This window comes from Mastigoproctus giganteus, chromosome 9 (assembly GCF_048544385.1).
Source record: "Mastigoproctus giganteus isolate SK-2022 chromosome 9, ASM4854438v1, whole genome shotgun sequence".
NCBI classification, from domain to species: Eukaryota; Metazoa; Arthropoda; class Arachnida; order Uropygi; family Thelyphonidae; genus Mastigoproctus; species Mastigoproctus giganteus.
Window position 1 is genome coordinate 148,444,835 of NC_143583.1, and position 20,514 is coordinate 148,465,348.

Consider the following 20,514-nt stretch of genomic DNA (forward strand, 5'->3'; position numbering starts at 1 on the left):
TTGTTGATCAGATGGAAGGTTTCTAGGTAGTTTAAGAGTTGGTGGTTAATTGATTTCTCCAATACTGTAGAAAGAGTAGAAGTAATTGCAATGGGACGATAATTGGATGGGAAGGATTTCTCGCCCTTTTTAGGAACTGGCTGGATACGAGCAAATTTTCAAAAAGAAAGAAAAGCACCTTTGGAATAAGAAAGTGAAAAAGGAAACAAAGAACAGGAGTAAGTTCAGGAGCACAGGTTTTGAGAACAAGTGGAGAAATACCAATCAGGACCTGGAGCTTTCTTAGCATCAGGATTCGTCAAAATCCTTCTGGCATCGTCTTGACGGAAGACCACAGGAGGCATTGAATGGAGCGTGTTGGGAGAAAACACCTTTGTAAAACACCTCCCACCAGAATGGTTGGAGGTGTTTTACCAAGATCATTAATACATAAGTTGGAAGAAACTCAAGGACCAAATTGTATCCAGGCACTGTGGCCTCGCATTACTTTTGCCAAATGCAGATACACCTGCCTACATGATAGAGTTGGAAATGTGATTGATCAGACCAGGCATCAAATTTCCACATATCAGTGGTCCAGTGTTGGTGCTGATGTGCCCATGATGACTGTATGAGCTAATATTCAGCTCTAATATCTGTTTAATTAGTTGAATAACTGGTTGATTTTGTTATGTTTTGTTCTGAATTAGTTTTTCTTACATTTTTTGCTAGTTCTTGAGTAACCTAGGTGTTCTTTCTTCCTTACAATTTGTATATTTCAAGGTGCTGGTGGGGCAATGAGTGGACTTATGGTCATTAAAACTTCTGACATTCATAGTACTGTAATGAATTCAGTATGTAGTCTTATTCTCAAAAATCAAATTGGAATTTTAAAAAAGCTGACAAAAATAGAGGGAAAAACTTAAAGCACATTGTTACTTTTTGGATGTAGCAACACCGTCTACATCTATTTATGTATTGCCTGATTCGATTTCAGTGGCTTTTAGATCAGAAAATCCAGAGATTTTATTCAATATTAAAAGCCCAAATTGAACAACTGAGGCCAGAGCTTTTCTTCTGAATTTCAAAACTATTTTGTGACAACTCTGTCTGCAGTTTCTTGGCAACTTATCAGATATGGCAGCAGCTACTCAAAATTTGTATATAATGGACATATTATTTGAAAAGAACTTCAAAAAATATATATACAAGTGTACTCAACAGTGCCCACTCGTGATAAAAGTGTATATATATATATATATATATATATATATAGTTACATGAAACTTCAGAAAGGTTTCCAAAATATTAAGATGGTGACTGTCAATTTGAGTGCATTTGTAATTACTTGTGGCATTCAAATATCAAAAACAATGAGAGCTGATGTGTAAGTATACAATGGATAAACTTTTGACATAATCTTGTTTTTACTGACAACCATTTGCATTTCTGTTGTTAAAATTTTATAGTTTAAACACTGTTTATAGATCTAAATGGGTATTCTTATAAAGATAGACTTTCGAGTTTTCTGAGTTAACGTTTGGAAATCGGGTATCTGCATAGTTATTTGATTGGGATATTTGAGGTTTAAAAAGGTTGAGGAAACTAAAATACAAATGGAATTTTTACTCCTTAATTAGCATAGATTTAAATCTAAAGTGGAGAGTTTATCTAATTTAAAAAGGAATTGGGTGATGTTTCTACATAAGCTTGCATCACTTTGCTAGTACTATCTTAATCTAAAAGTCCTTACTTGTAGGGAAATTGTATTGTGGCATCGAATTGCTTATGATATTTGCATATAGGATTCTCTTTGTGAGATTACTGTATTACTGCAACAATAATTCAGACAAAGCCAGACAAATTTGATAGGATGTTATGATGTGGTTACAAAGGAACTGGATTTCAAAAAATAATTTTGATATCATATGCTTGGATTTCAGGAAAGCTTTTGATACTGCTGCACATAGAAGGCTATTGTACAAATTGGAGAGGTATAGCATTGAGGGTAAGTTGCTGCAATGGATAAAAAGATGGTTGAGTGGGAGAAGACAGAGGATGGTAATTAATGGGTGCCACTCTTCGTGGACTAATGTTATTAGTGGAGTCCCGCAGGGTTCGGTGTTGAGTCCTCTGTTGTTTTGTATATTTATCAATGATATTGATGAAGGTATATCAGGCTTAGTGTCGAAGTTTGCAGATGATACAAAGGTTGGCAGGGTTGTTAATGACAGTAATGGCAGTGTACTACTGCAACAGGATCTAGATAATTTGGGCAGATGGGCTAAGAAGTGGCAACTGAAGTTTAACCTTGACAAATGCAAAGTACTGCATATGGGTAGAAGTAACCCCAGAGAAACGTACCAACTGTGTGGTACTACACTCAAGGTGGTAGAAAATGAAAAAGACGTGGGAGTAATTGTGCAGTCAGATATGAAGTTTTCTGAGCAGTGTGGACGGGCTGTCAGGGCAGGTCATAGGGTTTTGTCGATGATATATAGGAATTTTACTAGCAGGGAAAAGGAGGTGATTGTCCCTCTGTATAAGGCAATGGTCAGGCCACGCCTTGAGTACTGCGTACATGTCTGGAGGCCTCATTTTAGGAAGGATGTAGATTTGCTTAAGCATGTACAGAGAAGGGCAACAATATTGTTGAGGGGAATGAAGGGATCCTCTTACCAAGAGAGGCTTAAGTTCTGCAAATTGCAGTGGCTGGAGACTAGGCACCTGCGTGGTGATCTGACTGAGGTGTATAAAGTCTTGAATGGGCTGAGCACGCTGAATTCTGATTGGACCCTTCCACTTGTTCAGATTATGAACCTAAGAATTTTTTTAGCATAAATTCAAATTAAGAAAAGACAGATGTAGAATAGATATGTGGAAATTTGCCTTTAGCCAGCGGGTGGTTAATTGCTGGAACAAACTTCCATCTGTCGTTGTGGCAGTTGATAGGTTAAATAAGTTTAAGGAGGAACTGGACAGGCATTTGAAGGGAATGGTGTGATTTTTTTTTCTTTTTTTGGCTGATGCTGCATAAGCTCATACACTTGCTTTCTTGCATCACATGCCACTACTACTACTACTACTTATTGGGCAGTTGTATCCAGGCACCATGGCCTCGTGTTGCTTTTGCCAAATGCAGATACACCTGCCTATATGATAGAGTTGGAAATGTGATTCATCAGACGAGACATCACATTTCCACATGTCAGTGGTCCAGTGTTGGCACTGATGTGCCCATATGGTTGTTGACTGCAGCCTGTATGAGCTTATGTCCAGTGCTCTAGCTATTCATATGTTGTTCTGGGTGGTTAGCAGGATCACTATACTTCATCACTTCCACGTTACAAGATGAGAAATGTGACACTCACCACATGCAATGACATGTGGCTCTCCCACCTTTCGCTGGTTGCTTGACTGACGTTGAGCCAGTCATGGTTGACTTGCGAGACCATAGAACTGGAGCACTTAACTATGTTTGCCATTGTCAAGATACTGGCACCCACGTCTTGACCCCAAAACATTCCATGTTTACAGTCGAAAAGATCTTAATGCCGACCCATTCTTTCTTGCAAATGTGCTGCTTACCAAGTGTACAAACTAAAATCTTATAAGAGTCATTTCTGACTTTGATCCTTCACCAGTGTCACAGAACAGTATTCCTACATGAGGCTGTTGCTAATGAAAGCCAACTCACCATAGATACATATATTCTTATCTTAAATTTCACAAACAAACTCAACTCAAGCACGGTACTAAGTACTATAGGTTCTTATACCTCTCATGTTTGGGGTTCACATAAAAAAAAAAAAAAAAACGTGCTGAAGAATACCTATTATACTTGTATATAGGTATTCTTCACACTAAGAGGCTAATCCCTTGAAATAATTATAAAAAGATGGCATTTGCATTACAGTAATACCCCGAAGTTACGCGATAGGTGGGTCTGATGAAAATCACTTAATTCTAATTCGTGTAAGTCGGGGTACAACTTTGCATATAAATACATATAAATTTTGTTTAACTGGGACCAAGGACTCACAAAAACACTAGTTTAGAAGAAAAATATTTAATAAAATTGCAGTTCTTTATACATATTAATACAAAATATGTATTAAAAAAATGAGTTACGTAAAAAAGTTATTTCGATGTCGATGGCTTCGTAAAATCTAACAAATTCGTCTGATGACATAGCGCCATCTTTTTTTCACGCAGAATTTCTTCGTAGCAAGCTAATAATTTTTTTATCCCTTGCTTTGTAGCTATAATGCGTTCTTCGTTGGAGTCTATGTTTTCTAAAATTTTTAAGCCCTTTTCAATTGAGCTGAGACCTTCTGTCAAGCTTGCAATTGTCATGTGCTTTTCTGGTGGAACTGGGTCTGAAGTGTCGGATACTTCAGTGACGTTTTGCTCACGCATCTCTATGAGCTCATTCATTGTCAGCTCCTGACTATGTGAATCCAACAGCTCGTTGACATCATCACCACTGACTTCCAAATCTAATTGCTTGGCAAGATTAACAACTTCTATCACATGAGTGACATGATCAGTTTCTGGTGTTGTTTTCATCTCGTTTTTGAAAAAAAAAAATGGACAGTTTCTTACAGACACCATTCAATGTTTTTTTGTGAATTTCATCCCGAGATTCTTCAATGATTCTTATGGCATCTAAAACATTGAATTGTTTCCAAGTCTTTAACAGATATCCCACTATTTTGTCTCATAGCTTCATTCAAACGTGCAAACGAACACCTCGTGTAGTAAGCCTTGAATGTTTTGATGACTCCCTGGCCCACCGGTTGAAGCAAGCTAGTTGTGTTTGGAGGCAAAAACACAACTTTCACACTTGGGTCGAAATTAATTAGGGTGGCAGGAGGGTGACCGGGTGCATTGTCAATAAGAAGCATCACTTTAAATGGAATCTGTTTAGACTTGAAATAACGTTCAACTTCGGGTATGAAGTGGTGACCAAACCAGTCCTCAAAAACAGAATCTGCCACCCAAGCTTTATGATTTGATTTCCAAATCACTGGTAAGCTAATTTTAGATATACACCAAACGAAAAAATCAAGAACCGTGTAACTCCGAGTTCGCGTAAGTCAGGGTAGCGTAGGCCGGTGTATTACTGTATACTCAAAGTGAAATCCATATTGGAACCATTGTAAAAATTAATGTTGCATGCCATAAGTAAGTTTCAAAAATTGTGAGGCACTCCCCAAAGATTACATACTATGAACTATTTAGAGATCACATACTATAAAATTTCAGACAACCTTGTCCACTAGGAGCTGAGCTATTATATGTGGGCTGATATGAAGAAAACATTCATTTAAGCTTTTGCAAGCATATCTGAAAAAAAGAGAAGTTATTTATTTTTTTTATTAAGCCATTACAGCACCAGAGCTATTAAACTGCTACAAATTTTGATAGGAGAATATCATCCAACTTTATCTGTTCTGAAGTGAAGTCATTTAACTGTATATTTTTGGCTGGAAAGAACTAGTGAATACACTGATGTATGTTTGTAATGAACGGATTCTGAGGAGTATGTATGTAACGTTTTTGAAGGACATTTCTTATATATATTTCAAATAATGTGTCTGTTCATATACAAATTGTCTTGTAATTTTTCCAGTATGTGCTCCATCTCTTATCTGTATTTCAAAATAAAAGCAGACACGGTTTTAACAGATGGTGGCATTATCCCTATTATGATATCTGTCAGCCTTTGTCTGATTTTGGCTAACGAAAGTTGAGACTGAATAAATTCTCTGGAATTTATATCCAGAGGTTGATAAAATTGAATTGAGTGATACATAAATAGTTGTGAAGGATATTACCGACCCAAAAAAAATAAAAAAAATAAAATAAATAATAAAATAAAAATAACGAGTTTATGATTTTTGAATGAATTTTTTAAATTTATATTTTTAAACAAAAAAAAAATAAATAGTTGTGAAGGATATTACCGACTCAAAAAAAAAAAAAAATAAATAAATAATAAAATAAAAATAACGAGTTTATGATTTTTGAATGAATTTTTTAAATTTTGGTTTCATTTTTTACAAGAATTTCCCTCCCTTTAATGATGGAAAATAAAATTAGCATTAGCATTAGTAGAGGCATTTGATGCAAGAAAGCAAGCTTATGCAGCATCAGCCAAAAAAAAAAAAAAAAAAAAAAAAAAAACCACTTCCACTTCACCCCTCCGTTCGTTCAAAATACCTGTCCAGCTGAGCCTTAAACTTATTTAGGCTATCAACCTCCACCACAAGGGATGGAAGTCTGTTCCACCAACCAACCACCCGCTGGCTAAAGGCAAATTTCCGCACGTCTATCCTACATCTGTCTTTCCTCAATTTGAATTTATGCCCTCTCAGGTGATTATTCTGAGCTAGAGGAAGAATCCCATCAGCATTGAGCATGCTTAAACCATTCAAGGCTTTATACACCTCTATCAGATCACCTCGCTGGTGCCTAGTCTCCAGACACTGTAATTTGCAAAACTTAAGCCGTTCTTCGTAAGAGCACCCCTTTGTTCCATTCACTAATCTTGTTGCCCTTCTCTGTACTCGTTCCAGCAGCTCTACATCCTTCTTGAAATGAGGCCTCCAGACCTGTATACAGTACTCTAGGTGTGGCCCGACCATCGCCTTATACAATGGAATAATCACCTCCTTATCCCTGCTGGAAAAATTCCTGTATATCATTGACAATACTCCATGAGCTACTCTTGCAGCCCGTCTGCACTGCTCAGAGAACTTCATATCTGCCTGCACAACCACCCCCAAGTCCCTTTCATTCTCTACCACTGTCAGTGTTGTACCACAGAGTTGATACGTTGCTCTGGGGTTGCTGTTTCCCATGTGTAGTACTTTACATTTGTCAATGTTAAACTTCATTTGCCACCTCTCAGCCCATCTGCTCAACCTTTCCAGATCCTGTTGCAGCAGCATAGTGTCAGTAGTGTCCTTGACAACCCTGCCAACCTTTGTATCGTCTGCAAACTTGGACATTAATCCCGATATACCATCATCAATATCATTTATAAATACAGAAAACAATAATGGACCCAACACTGAGCCCTCAGGGACTCCACTAATAACATCAGTCCACGATGAGCAGTGTCCATTGATTACCACTCTCTGTCTTCTCCCCCTCAACCACCCCTTTATCCATAGCAGTAATTTGCCTCCAATGTCACACTGCTCCAATTTGTGTAGCAGTCTTCCATGTCCAACAGTATCAAAAGCCTTTCTAAGATCCAAGTATATAATATCAAAGTTATTCCCTGCATCCAGTTCTTTTGTGACTGCATCATAGTATCCAATCAAGTTGGTCAGGCAAGACTTCCCCTTAACAAAACCATGCTGTGTCTGAGCTATAACTGAAGTCTTGTCTAAATGATCCTGCAGTGCTTCTTTAACCAGTGCCTCCATTAATTTTCCTGGAACAGAAGTTAAGCTCACAGGTCTATAATTACTTGTGTCAGCCTTTGATCCTCCTTTGTGAATTGGGGTCACATTTGCACATTTCCAGTCTATGGGTACCTCCCCTGAGTCCAAGGAAGCTCTCATAATTATGGCTAAGGGTTTGCTTACTTCCTTTGCTGCCTCCTTTAATATAACTGGATAGATCCCATCCACCCCGGGTGCCTTTCTTGTGTTTATCTTCAACAGTTTCTCCTCCACTTTACTCCCAGTTATTTCAAGATTCTGTAACTTACTGCTAGAGTTGAATACACCTCTGGCATTCCCCTCGCTGAATAACTCCTCGTGTGTGAATGTCGATGCAAAATATTCATTTAGTTTGTTAGCTACCTGAGCAGGATCATCAACACTTGACCCATCAATATCAAGAGGACCAATCTGATTCATCCCTCTCCTTCTAGAGTTTACATAAGTAAAGAACTCTTTGCTGTTTTTCTTTGCATCCCTTGCCAAGGATTTCTCGTAATCTGCCTTCGCCTGCCTAACCTCCTTTGTAACTTGGTTGCATATCAACTTGTATCTATCATAGGCTTCTGTGTCATGTGTTAATTTGTAAGTATCCCATGCATTTTTCTTCTCTGCCATATGCCTCATTAGTTCATCTGACATCCATTTTGGCCTAAACCTTGAACAATATTTCTTAGTTGGTATGTAAAGCCTAGTAGCTTCCAAGATAAGTTCTTTGAATGCTTCCCATTTTGAATTTGCTGTTGGTAACATCATCAGTTGGTCCCACTGTATAGAATTTAAATACTGTCTCAGTCCATCGTAGTCGCCTTTACGGAAGCAATAACCCTTCCCTTTACCCCTAATGGTAGTTACCTCTTTGAGTAAATCCCACTTCAGCACACTGTGATCACTGCCACCTAGTGGTTCATTTATCTGCAGATTCTTAATGCATGAAGAATCACTGCTGATAATCAAATCAAGAGTATTGCTCCCTCTAGTTGCCTCCCGAACATGCTGATGTAGAAAACAATCATCCAATAAATCCACAAAAGCCCTGCTAGTGTGTGAGTATCCAGCCCCCAAATTCCAGTCAATATCTGGGAAATTAAAATCTCCCATTATAAGACACTCTGATTTACTGGCCCATTCTATTTCCCTGTACAGTTCCTTATTATACTCATCAGAGTCATTAGGCCTATAGCACACTCCTACTCTCAATTTTGATCTCCCAATGTTTATGTCACACCAAACTGACTCCACACTGCACTGTCCAGCGATGTCGACTGGCTTCACTTCCTTGGTTTTTATGTGTTTCTTAACTAAAATTAAAATATAATAAATTAATATTTCTAAATACAGTCAAACTTGGTTATAACAAGCATCAAGGGGGCAACAAAATTTCCTTGTTTCCTCACTACATCAGTGATGAGTTAAATCTACCTCCTATTTTTTTTTTTAATTCTCAATAACTTGATAAAAAGATAGATTCAAAAAACAAAAGAAATATTAGAGAAATAAAAATAATATTAGTATATACACCTACATATTATTTGTATTAATATGCTTGTATTCAGTTTTTAAATTGATACAGCGAACTGTTGTTACATGCAAAATCACTGCAACCAAATTGTTTAGCAAATTTTTCCACTTGAGCCTTCAAGATCAGACCATCTATTGAAAATCCAGTGTAGTGAACCACTGAAGCAATGCTTTATCGACATTTGTAACCTCACACTTTCTGAATTTTTTTTTTTCCGGTTGTGTTCTTTTCCAGTTCCAATATGCAAACTTGTTTATTCTGACACAATGATGATACTGTTGAAGAAGACAAAAAAAACTTTTTACACATTTCAACATTTTTTTCGTCATGTTCTAACTCACAAATAATTTCGACTTTTTTGCAAATCGAGAGACATTTTTCTTTTGTTAGTAGATATCTTTCTGAAGGAAGGTTTACTTTCTAACTGATTTTACTTTAAAATGACAGTAAAGCGATCTACATACAAAGTTCTTAGTGGTCCCATTTCCAAAATTCATAGAAGTCCCAAAATAAATTGATGGTTTGGTGAATACAAGACAATCTGTAAATAGGGTAATGTGACAAGCGGAACACCACCAATGCACTATTGTATAGCCTTCGTCTCCGAAATTACAAGGTCATAAACTGGCCGCTAATCTGATGTGCGTGGTCGTAAAAGCTAAGTCATCCTTACATTTTTGTCTATTCCAAGAATTGGGTTTTTTCGACTACCTAAGAAATTAAGAATGTTTGCATAGTTACCAAAATTTGTATCTGTGTAGTACGGTCGTTATAACAGTGAGCGATTGTATGAGAATACATGTAAATTAAAATCTATCGCTTTTTGCTCATTACAGCCATGACCTTGTTATTTCCATTCTCGTTATAACCAAGTTCAACTGTGTTTATGCTGTGTTCATTTTTACAAAACTTCAAAATATCATAAAGCAGTAAATTAGCTGCTTTATGAAATGTCAGCCTTTGTGAAATTTCAGCTTTAAAATAAAAAGAGAGAAAGACAAAGGAAACTGTCCACATAGCTCAGGTTCTCACCAATGTTAGCAAATTGTAAGAGTTCAAGTGTTCCTAAATTTCATGCATCCAGATATTAAAAATAGTAAGAGCTTCTTTTTAAATAACTCCTTTCACTTAAAATGAAACTCAAAGCTCTTGCTAATTTTAATATTAGCTTAGTAGCACACAGTAACTAGCAGTCATCGGGCTATAATTAATATCTATAAAATAAATTGCTGGAATAAAATAGAGCAGCAAAATAATATTATTCTTCAGCATGATAAATCATACAGCGAAAAACCTATAGTTTTCTTCAATTCCTATGAAACTGAAGTGGGAGTCATGAACTCATTAAATAAAAGAGCACTAAAAGAACGTGGCACAAAAACTTCTTTTTTTTTTTTTGATAGTGAAGCAAAAGGCTCTGACTTGCTTGCACTGTACAGATAATATGAGGAGCAATATGAAAGTAATGCATCCTAATTTTTTGCTTTCAAATGTGGTGCTGTAGATCATTTTGCGTGTCACTAGAGGCCAGTAATTTCATCATACTGAGTGGTGCTGTAATCAGTTTCATCAGTGCAACACACAGATAGTTCAAAATGGTGGATGTTACAGATATACCTATCAAGCAAAGAGTGGTGATTGAGTTTCTTACCAAGGAAGAAATGTGATGCCTATCGAAATCCATATGTGTCTCAAAAATGTTTATGGTGACAATACTGTAGATGTGAGTACAGTTAGATGTTGGGTAAGAAACTTTCAGAGTGGGGAAGTGACATTGTTGACAAGCCCCGAAGTGGCCAGCAAGTAATGTCAGTGACAAGAGACAAGAACCAGATCAATGAAGTAATCAAAGACAACTGCCACATCACAACACGTGAATTATCTGATGCAGTAGGTATAGGGAAACCTGCTTGATAACCATCATAAAGGAATTAGGCCACAACGATATTTGGGTTAGGTTGGTGGGTCCCAAAAATGCTGACACACGAGCACTGTTCTTTTTCACCCCTCTCATAGCCCAAATCTTGCACCTTCCAGCTATCATCTCTTCGGCCCGCCAAAGGATGCACTCCATGGAACCCATCTTGTGGATGGCAACCAGCTCAAGCACAGTGTTTACAAAGCCCTCCGGAGCAAGAGTATGGACTTTTACAGGATTGGAATACAGTGTCTGACTCGGAGATTTTGGAAGAACATAGAAAACGATGGTGACTTTGTGGAAAAATAACAGTGTGTTTATTAATGATTGAGGATTAATTGATGTAAAATGCATAGTTGTAGGAATTAAATTTTCTGAGGAAAAAATAGGAGTACCATTCCTTGTACTAATAACTTAGAAGTCTGGTATTTGCAGGAAACCAGCAAAAAATGAATAGCATGATTGGAGACTTTGATCCTGTATCACATAAAACTAAAAGGATATTTATATTGTGTAAAGGAGGATAACTAATGACAAGCTTATGATTTTTATTTATTTTTTTAAAACAAGTGAAATAAAAATGCTGTAATATTCTTACTTTGGTTTGGCAGATTTGTGGACGTTAGTGACACTGATGGCATCATCCCAGAATCCTGTGCTAATATCATCACTATTGCTCCAAGTAGGAAGTCCTGGCCCTTTTAAAAGATTATTTGCAGCATTTCCCCATACACCTGCAGAAGCTAGAGACATATTCTAAAAGATCAAAGTGTTTGGTAGTGTATAAACAAAAAAGTACTGAACAACACTAATTTTTAAGAATTCTTAATATTAATAATAAAGCTAAGTTTATATTCTGAAGTAAATATATACATATATACTTAGTTTTTTCATATATTATGCTATCTGAAACTAGAAATGAAAAGGAACCAAGATAGCTCTCCCTATTTATAAACTTTCAAATCTTGCAAACAATAATTTCTAACACACATCTGATTTATTATTAATGATATCAATTATAGCCCAGTGGCTCTAGTTACTGTGTCTTACTAATCGAAAATTAAAAATATGAACAGCTTCTTTTTTTAAACAGCTCACACTATCTATTGTGCTAAATGACCATAAAAAGCACAGATGAAAGAATTTCAAAACTCACAAGATGTAAGTCAGGTTAAATAAACCTCACGAGTTTCGGAATTCATTCATCTCTACTTTTTATTGTTATATATTCCAATAGATAGTGAGGTGAGTTACTTAAAAAGAAGCTTGTTATTTTTAATATTACAATATAATGAATCTGAATTCTGAAGTAAGAAAAGGAAACATGTGTAACCATACACATTTCTTTTATCAAGAAGAAGAAACATGCTTTCCAGAAAACCTAAAATTGAAAATAAGTAAAACATTTGCTGATTATTTACAGTTGCGCTATATTATTTTTAGCCATATGGTGCAAGGAAGCCTGAGGCTTATGTTGCATCACTCAAAAAAAAAAAAAAATTCTGCGTTACCCTCAGAGAGAGAGAGAGAGAGAGAAAAGTAGAAGGGAATCACCAAGAAAGAGAAGAATGATGATATCCAGCTCAGGACTCTGGGTTTGCCAAGCCCATCTCTCCAGATGTGAGCCCCTGGGGTACAGTTGAGGGGCATGAAGCAATCCAAGTAAAGTTGCAATTAAAATTTTAATTACACTGTCCAAACAGTTTGCATTTTCACAAAAGTGACCACATGTGAGAATGACTACTTGCTCACTGTCTTATTTGTGTGTACAGTACTGTATTCAATGCATAACCATTGAGAACTGAATACTTTTTTTAAACTGAAATGTCACAAAAACAGAGATTTCATTTTAATGAAAAGAACAAAATTCTAAGTGTTTATGATACCTTGTGTAAGTGTAGTCAGAGAGAAGTTGCATTAAAATTCAGTGTTCCATAGCTTCCTTTATGCAAATTATAAAGAAAAGAAAATTGCAAAATTAAGTAGTGAGTGAAAAAAATCTCAAGAGGATAAGACAAATATGGGAACATTGAGCTTGTGGAAGTATTTCTGAGATGGTTTACAAATGCAAAATTAAAAAAAATGCATCAATCAGTGGAAATATCAATGCAGAAAGGTGAAGGAAATTGCAAATGAACTTGGTGTAAATGATTTTAAGCCTACAGATGAATGGCTAAGCAGGTGGAAGGAGAGACAATACTCAGTAAAAAAAAATCCTTTAAAGAAAAATCGCACTTTGATAGGGGTTCGGAAGAAATGGGTAGAAAATCTCTTACCTAATTTATTGGAAGAATATACTCCTGGTTTTTTTTTTTTTTTTTTTTTAGAGCAATGCCTAGGCATACTTTATTATTCAAAAATAAAAACAGAAGAAATGCCTGACTGTACTTAGACGTGATAAAAAAATGACAGACATGATAAAAAAAAAAACTTTCCAAAATTGAGGAAAGTATTCATGTCTTCAGTGGGGAGACACTAGAAGAAAAAAGCAACTCAAAATTAATGATGTCAAAAATTTTCTGACTTTCTGATGGAATTGGAGAAAGAATTATCGCAAGTCAAAAAAGTGCTGTGCCTGAGTGCAGTACAGCTCATCCGAAATTACAACTAAACAATAAAACTGGTATTTCTTCTATCAAATACAGTTCTATAGTGCACATTGGATAAAGGTGTCAAAGGTTTTTAATATGTACAGGAATGCAATGTAATGTAAAACTGCAGAGATTGACGATAGGAACATAGAAGAAAAATTAACTTATTAGATGCAGTAGTACACTTGGTAATTAATTCCAGAACAAATAATTAAAAATTGTCTTCATACAGCAAGATTTCTCTATTTCAAAATTACTGAATAAAGTATCATAGTTCATTAACAGAGAATATTTTTTTTCAGTAATCCGTTTATTTTACAAATTTCAACAAATGGAGGAAAATTAATGAAAATCTTCAGAAGACATGTAAATGAGATGTAAATACAGGATATAGTGCTCCTTAAAGCTCTTCAAACAGAGAAGTTTTTCCTGATTTATTTTCTGCTTTATTAGTTTAAATTGTCATATTAACTTATTTTCTAGAGTAGCTTTATATTCCTAGTTACGATACTTAGTTTAAAGTTTAACTTAGACAGAGATTTTGTAGATATTACTTAGTATCGGTAACGGTATCAAATCCACGTGTCACAAACCAAATTTTTTTTTTTAACCAAATTTAGTCGATTTATTAACCAATTGTTATATCAAATTATCTTCTATAAGTAGATTATAGACCTAGTCAGGATCCTTAGTTTATTCTAAATTGAGATAGCGAGATTTGGAAGCTAATCAATACTTACGAGTCCGTAGAAATACCGTTCGTGAATTCCCGCCATTTTTACACGATAGCATAAGCTTAGTGTCGTATAGTGCATAATATAACATTGTCAATTAATCAGTAAATCTATTAATCTTGATAAACTTTATTGTCAATTAAGTTGTACTTTTAACTCTATATATATATATATATATATATATATGTAACGACTTAATCTAACAAATAATTAATACATAACTATAGTGGTACACGTGATACGGAAGTTGTATAAAGGGAACTCGTAGAAAACACTAGATACCAAAAAAAAAATATATATAACATAACTGTTTTGGGATATAACTTAAGGATTTAATTTTTGTTTTGAATTTTATTGAATTAAATCGGAATCATGACTCTGACCAGAGCAGCAAAGCAAAAGGCTCAAGCTAATGGGAGTGCTGTGGTTCAGGGGAGAACTGAGGGGGGCAGTTGCCCTCTGAATCACAGTCTATTAAAATGCACTGTTTGCTTGATGTTTGCGGAGCAGTCGGGTACGGGACATGATACTGCCATGGGGGATGTCTTTGTGTGTGCACGATGCAAGGAGTGTATCGATATCAGGCAACAACTCGGCGTTCTTATGGGCCTATATGAGAGCTTGAAGGACAGGGTGGATGCCCTCGAAGAAACTAAATTGAGGGGCCCATCAAGCTCTCAGCTGCCCACATCAACGCCAGAGCTTGCACTTGGGCATCGCGTGACACAGAGACAACCCCCAAGGCAGAATGCGCTGGTCCCGAAGGAACTAGTAGTTGTTGGTGACTCTATTGTCAGGGAAACGGGGAACATGCTTTGTAAAAAAGATAGGTGGAACAGGACCAGGGTATGTCTGCCAGGGGCAAAGGTTGATGACGTTGTAGAGCGAATATCATCTTTTAAGGGCACAAAAGGTGATATAATTGTACACGTTGGCACTAATAATATTAAGAGTAGGAGACCGGCAGAATTACTTAACAAGTACAGGTCACTGTTGAACAAAAGCCGAGAATTAGGGTTGAATTTGAAAGTGTCTGCAATTCTGCCCAGACACGATAGGAGGGAGTATATGATGAGAGCCTTGTCGATCAATTCGGCCCTGGAAAGATTGTGCAAGGCTCAAGGGGTAGAATTTTTTTCAGCCTGGACTGTACTTGTTAACAGGAGAGATTGCTTCTACAGGGATGGGATACACTTAAATAGAAAGGGTGCAAGAATATTTGCTGATGCTATCGAGGCAGTGTTAGGTGGGTCGGAAAACTGCTAGTTGGGGGGGATACAAGGACTAATAGATTAACAGTAGCCAGTGGCAGAGGTGGAAGTGATTCTTGCACTGCTTCTATTGAAATGAGCAGAAGTCTGAAAAACAGGATGCAGGATATTTCAGAGACTGCTGGTAGTCATTGCGGTACAAGTAAACACATGGGTTGTGTTAGGGTAGCTAAGAATAGAAACAGGTGCATGTATACCTGCGTGTACACCAATGCTAGGAGTTTGGTAAATAAATTTGATGAATTTGAGGTATTGCTCAAAACATCAAAGGCAGATATTGTTGGGATATCAGAGACGTGGTGTCACACAAATATAAGTAATGCGGAACTGGAATTTGGGGAATACAATGTGTATAGAAAGGATAGACAGGACAGGAGGGGAGGAGGGGTCATGCTATTAATTAAGAAACACATAAAGTCCAAGGAAGTGAAGCCAGTCGACATCGATGGACAGGGCAGCGTCGAGTCAGTTTGGTGTGACATAAGCATAGGGAAATCAAAATTGAGAGTAGGAGTGTGCTATAGGCCTAATGACTCTGATGAGTATAATAAGATATTGTACAGGGAAATAGAGTGGGCCAGTAAATCAGAGAGTCTTATAATGGGGGACTTTAATTTCCCAGATATTGACTGGAATTTGTGGGTTGGTCACTCGCACACTAGCAAGGCTTTTGTGGATTTATTGGATGATTGTTTTCTACATCAGCATGTTCGTGAGGCAACAAGAGGGAGCAATACTCTTGATCTGATTATCAGTAGTGATTCTTCATGCATTAAGAACCTGCAGATAAATGAACCACTAGGTGGCAGTGATCACAGTGTGTTGAAGTGGGATTTACTCAAGGAGGTAACTACCATCAGAGGTAAAGGGAAGGGTTTTTGTTTTCGTAAAGGCGACTATGATGGTCTGAGACAGTATTTAAATTCTATACAGTGGGACCAACTGATGATGTTACCAACAGCAAACTCAAAATGGGAAGCATTCAAGGAACTAATCTTGGAGGCTACCAGGCTTTACATACCAACTAAGAAATATTGTTCAAGGTTTAGGCCTAAATGGTTGTCAGATGAACTAATGAGACATGTGGCAGAGAAGAAAAATGCATGGGATACATACAAATTAATGGGTGACATGGAAGCCTATGATAGATATAAGTTGGTCTGTAACCAAGTCACAAAGGAGATTAGGCAGGCAAAGGCAGACTATGAAAAATCCTTGGCAAAGGATGCAAAGAAAAACAGAAAAGAGTTCTTTACATACTTGAACTCGAAAAGGAAAGGGATGAATCAGATTGGTCCACTGGATATTGATGGTTCAACAGTTGAGGATCCTGCTCAGGTGGCTAACAATCTAAACGAGTATTTTGCATCTACATTCACGCATGAGGAGTTATTCAGGAAGGAGAATGATGTAGGTAAAGTAAACATTGGCAGTGAGCTGGATGATTTTGTAATAACTGAGAGGAAAGTGGAGGAGAGATTGTTGAGGATAAACATAAAAAAGGCACCTGGGGTGGATGGGATCTATCCAGTTATATTAAAGGAGGCAGCAAAGGAAGTAAGCAAACCCTTAGCCATAATTATGAGAGCTTCCTTGGACTCAGGGGAGGTACCTATGGACTGGAGATGTGCAAATGTGACCCCAATTCACAAAGGAGGTTCAAAGGCTGACACAAGTAATTATAGACCTGTTAGTTTAACTTCTGTTCCAGGTAAATTAATGGAGGCACTGGTTAAAGAAGCACTGCAGGATCATCTAGACAAGAATTCAGTTATAGCTCAGACGCAGCATGGTTTTGTTAAGGGCAGGTCTTGCCTGACCAATTTGATTGGATACTATGATGTAGTCACAAAAGAACTGGATGCAGGGAATAACTTTGATATTATATATTTGGATCTTAGAAAGGCTTTTGATACTGTTGCACATGGAAGACTGCTGCACAAATTGGAGCAGTATGGCATTGGAGGCAAATTGCTGCTATGGATAAGGGGATGGTTGAGTGGCAGAAGACAGAGAGTGGTAATCAATGGACACTGCTCAACGTGGACTAATGTTATTAGTGGAGTTCCTCAAGGTTCAGTGTTGGGTCCGTTGTTGTTTTCGGTGTTTATGAATGATATTGATGATGGGATATCAAGTTTAATGTCCAAGTTTGCAGATGATACAAAGGTTGGCAGGGTCGTTAAGGACAATACTGACGCTATGCTGCTGCAACAGGATCTGGACAGGTTGAACAGATGGGCTGAGAGGTGGCAAATGAGGTTTAACATCGACAAATGTAAAGTGCTGCATATGGGAAACAGTAACCCCAGAGCAACGTATCAACTCTGCGGTACTACACTGACAGTGGTGGAGAATGAAAAGGACCTGGGGGTAATTGTGCAGGCAGATATGAAGTTCTCTGAGCAGTGCAGACGAGCTGCAAGAGTAGCTCATGGTGTCTTGTCAATGATATACAGGAATTTTTCTAGCAGGGATAAGGAGGTGATTATTCCCTTGTATAAGGCAATGGTAAGGCCACATCTTGAGTACTGTATACAGGTCTGGAGGCCTCATTTCAAGAAGGATGTAGAGCTGCTGGAACGGGTACAGAGAAGGGCAACAAGATTAGTAAATGGAACAAAGGGTTGCTCTTACGAAGAAAGGCTTAAGTTTTGCAAATTACAGAGTCTGGAGACTAGGCACCGGCGAGGTGATCTGATAGAGGTGTTTAAGGCTTTGAATGGTTTGAGCATGCTCAATGCCAATGGGATTCTTCATCTTTCTCAGAATAATCACCTCAGAGGGCATAAATTCAAATTGAGGAAGGACGGATGTCGGATAGATGTGCGGAAATTTGCCTTTGGCCAGCGGGTGGTTGGTTGGTGGAACTGACTTCCATCACTGGTTGTTGAAGTTGATAGCCTAAACAAATTTAAAGCTCAACTGGACAGGTATTTCGAACGAACGGAGGGGTGAAATGGGAGTGGGTTTTTTTTTTTTTTTTTGTTTTTTTTGGCTGATGCTGAATAAGCTTGCTTTCTTGCATCATATGCCTCTGCTAATGCTAATGCTAGTCAATGGAATTACAACAAATCAGCCTGACACTAAGGAAAGCTGCTTGATTGGCGTTTTGTTTTCTTGGATTCCAACATGCCAGGAATTAAGCAGAACTTTATTATCAACTGCGCTCTGATTTCTTTCAAAATGCAATGACAATAGGGATATTTGTATTGTAAAGCAGTTATTGCACCCAAGGGATCAGTATAGATTATTATCTCTTGATTAGAGATGTTGTTGACATATTCACTGGCCATTTTGATTGCATGAAGTTTGGCAGTAAAAATAATGCAACTAGGTGAAAGAGTTATGGAGATAACACAAGGAAAGAATTACTGCAGCACCTATGTATCAGATTCAGCTCCATCAGTATATATTTGCAGACTGTATGTGTGTGTGTGTGCTTATGCATGAGCTGAATATAACTGCTGTATATTTTGATTGCCTAGTGCCTATTTTCCCCATTTTCAAAAAAAGACATCACATATCAATTAGAACAAGGACCATGGTGGCTCGATTTTTCTAGTGTCTGAGTGAATATTGTCTAGTGGGCCACTCCAATTGTGCATTACAATCTTCAATCTGATTCCAGTGGGTTTATTTTCATTTGGTTTATTCCTGTAGTAATTTACAAAAGATGGGTTAAAGAGGTAAGGTTAGACAGGATGTGATGAAAGACTGAGGTTTGGCGGCATATGTCACCGCAAGGATAATGTAAGTTCATGTGCATCGATATACAGACTATGAACTGATGATGTTTTGAAGGCACTTAGAACTATTCTAAGGGCATTATATTGAATGGTATTGAGGCACTCTAACGTCGATTTTCTTGCTGAGTCATGTAAGGGCACCAAAGTCTAGTTGGGATCGGATTATGGCTTGATACAGGCGAAGAAGGGAATATCAGTCGGCTCCCCATGACATCTCAGAGAGCACTCTTATTTATTGACAGCTGGAGTTTTCTTTCAATGGAATACATATTTTGAGAGTGACCAGATATAGTGAGGTCATCAGCATAAAGATAAGTTTCTATGGAATTTGGAATGATTGTTTCCAGAGTGTGTAATCTAACTGTGAAGAGGGTGGCACTCAGGACTGATCATTGTGGTACTCCTTTCTCTTGCATGGCTATTCTGGAGAGTACACTTCCATAATGGACCTGAAAGGTTTCTTAGAGAAAGCTCTGGATTAACGATGGTAGATGTCCTCTCAGTTCTAAGTCACAAAGGATGTCATGACACCATGTGGTTTCAGAAGCTTTTTCTATATCGAAGCTGACCACGACCAAATGTTCATTCTTTATGAGTGCATTTTGCCTCAGCCTTTGTCATAAGGTCTGGGGTAGATCTGTTTTTACAAAAACCAAGTTGATCTTTGTTCAGAGTAGTTTGAGTTTCCAGATACTAGGTTAGGTGACTGGGTATCATTTTTTTCCAGTCTTATCCAAGCAGCTAGTAAGTGAAATTGGTCTATACTTATATATGTCCGATTGGTCTTTTTTGGCTTTGCAATGGAGAGAATGATAGAACTACACCAGGAAATAGAAAAGTAAAGTGCAAAAAAAATTCAGTTGAAAGTAAAGGGCTCTCTCATTTAGATTCTTTAACATTAGGTAATATATACAATCTGGACCAGATGCACTGTCACTGTTGGCTCATTTATTTAAAGATTCATCTAATTCATATATTATTAGTGGTTCATTATAAAAGAGTGCTGTCTTCGTTCCAAAATTTATTTTATATTTTCTACTACTGATTTGTCTTTTAGGAAAGATGGATTAAATGCAGTTAATGCAGAGTAGTAGTTAGTGATACCGTGACGGGGTATGATTTGCTTGGTTGTCTTTGATATGTTCCTTAAGGGACCGCCGTAGACTCGCTAGAACAGCCCAAGCCCATTTTTTTTAGAACACCTCCTGTGTTCTGTTTCTTTAATTTAAAATTTTTGGTTAAGCGGGAGCATATGCCCTCTCTGCCCACCCCTGAATACACCCCTGTCCATTG

The 20,514-nt window shown here is 37.3% G+C and overlaps 1 protein-coding gene across 9 annotated transcripts in view; it reads right to left on the reverse strand.

Annotated features, from left to right (window-relative positions):
* The window catches only part of Gyf (GIGYF family protein Gyf), a 915,224-nt gene that overhangs the window by 182,985 nt on the left and 711,725 nt on the right, over window positions 1-20,514 (reverse strand). For all 9 annotated transcript variants that reach the window (XM_090381591.1, XM_090381590.1, XM_090381592.1 and 6 more), the window contains one exon: window positions 11,475-11,632. In XM_090381591.1, the coding sequence (XP_090237717.1) occupies window positions 11,475-11,632 (158 nt within the window). The remainder of the gene's footprint in view (window positions 1-11,474; window positions 11,633-20,514) is intronic.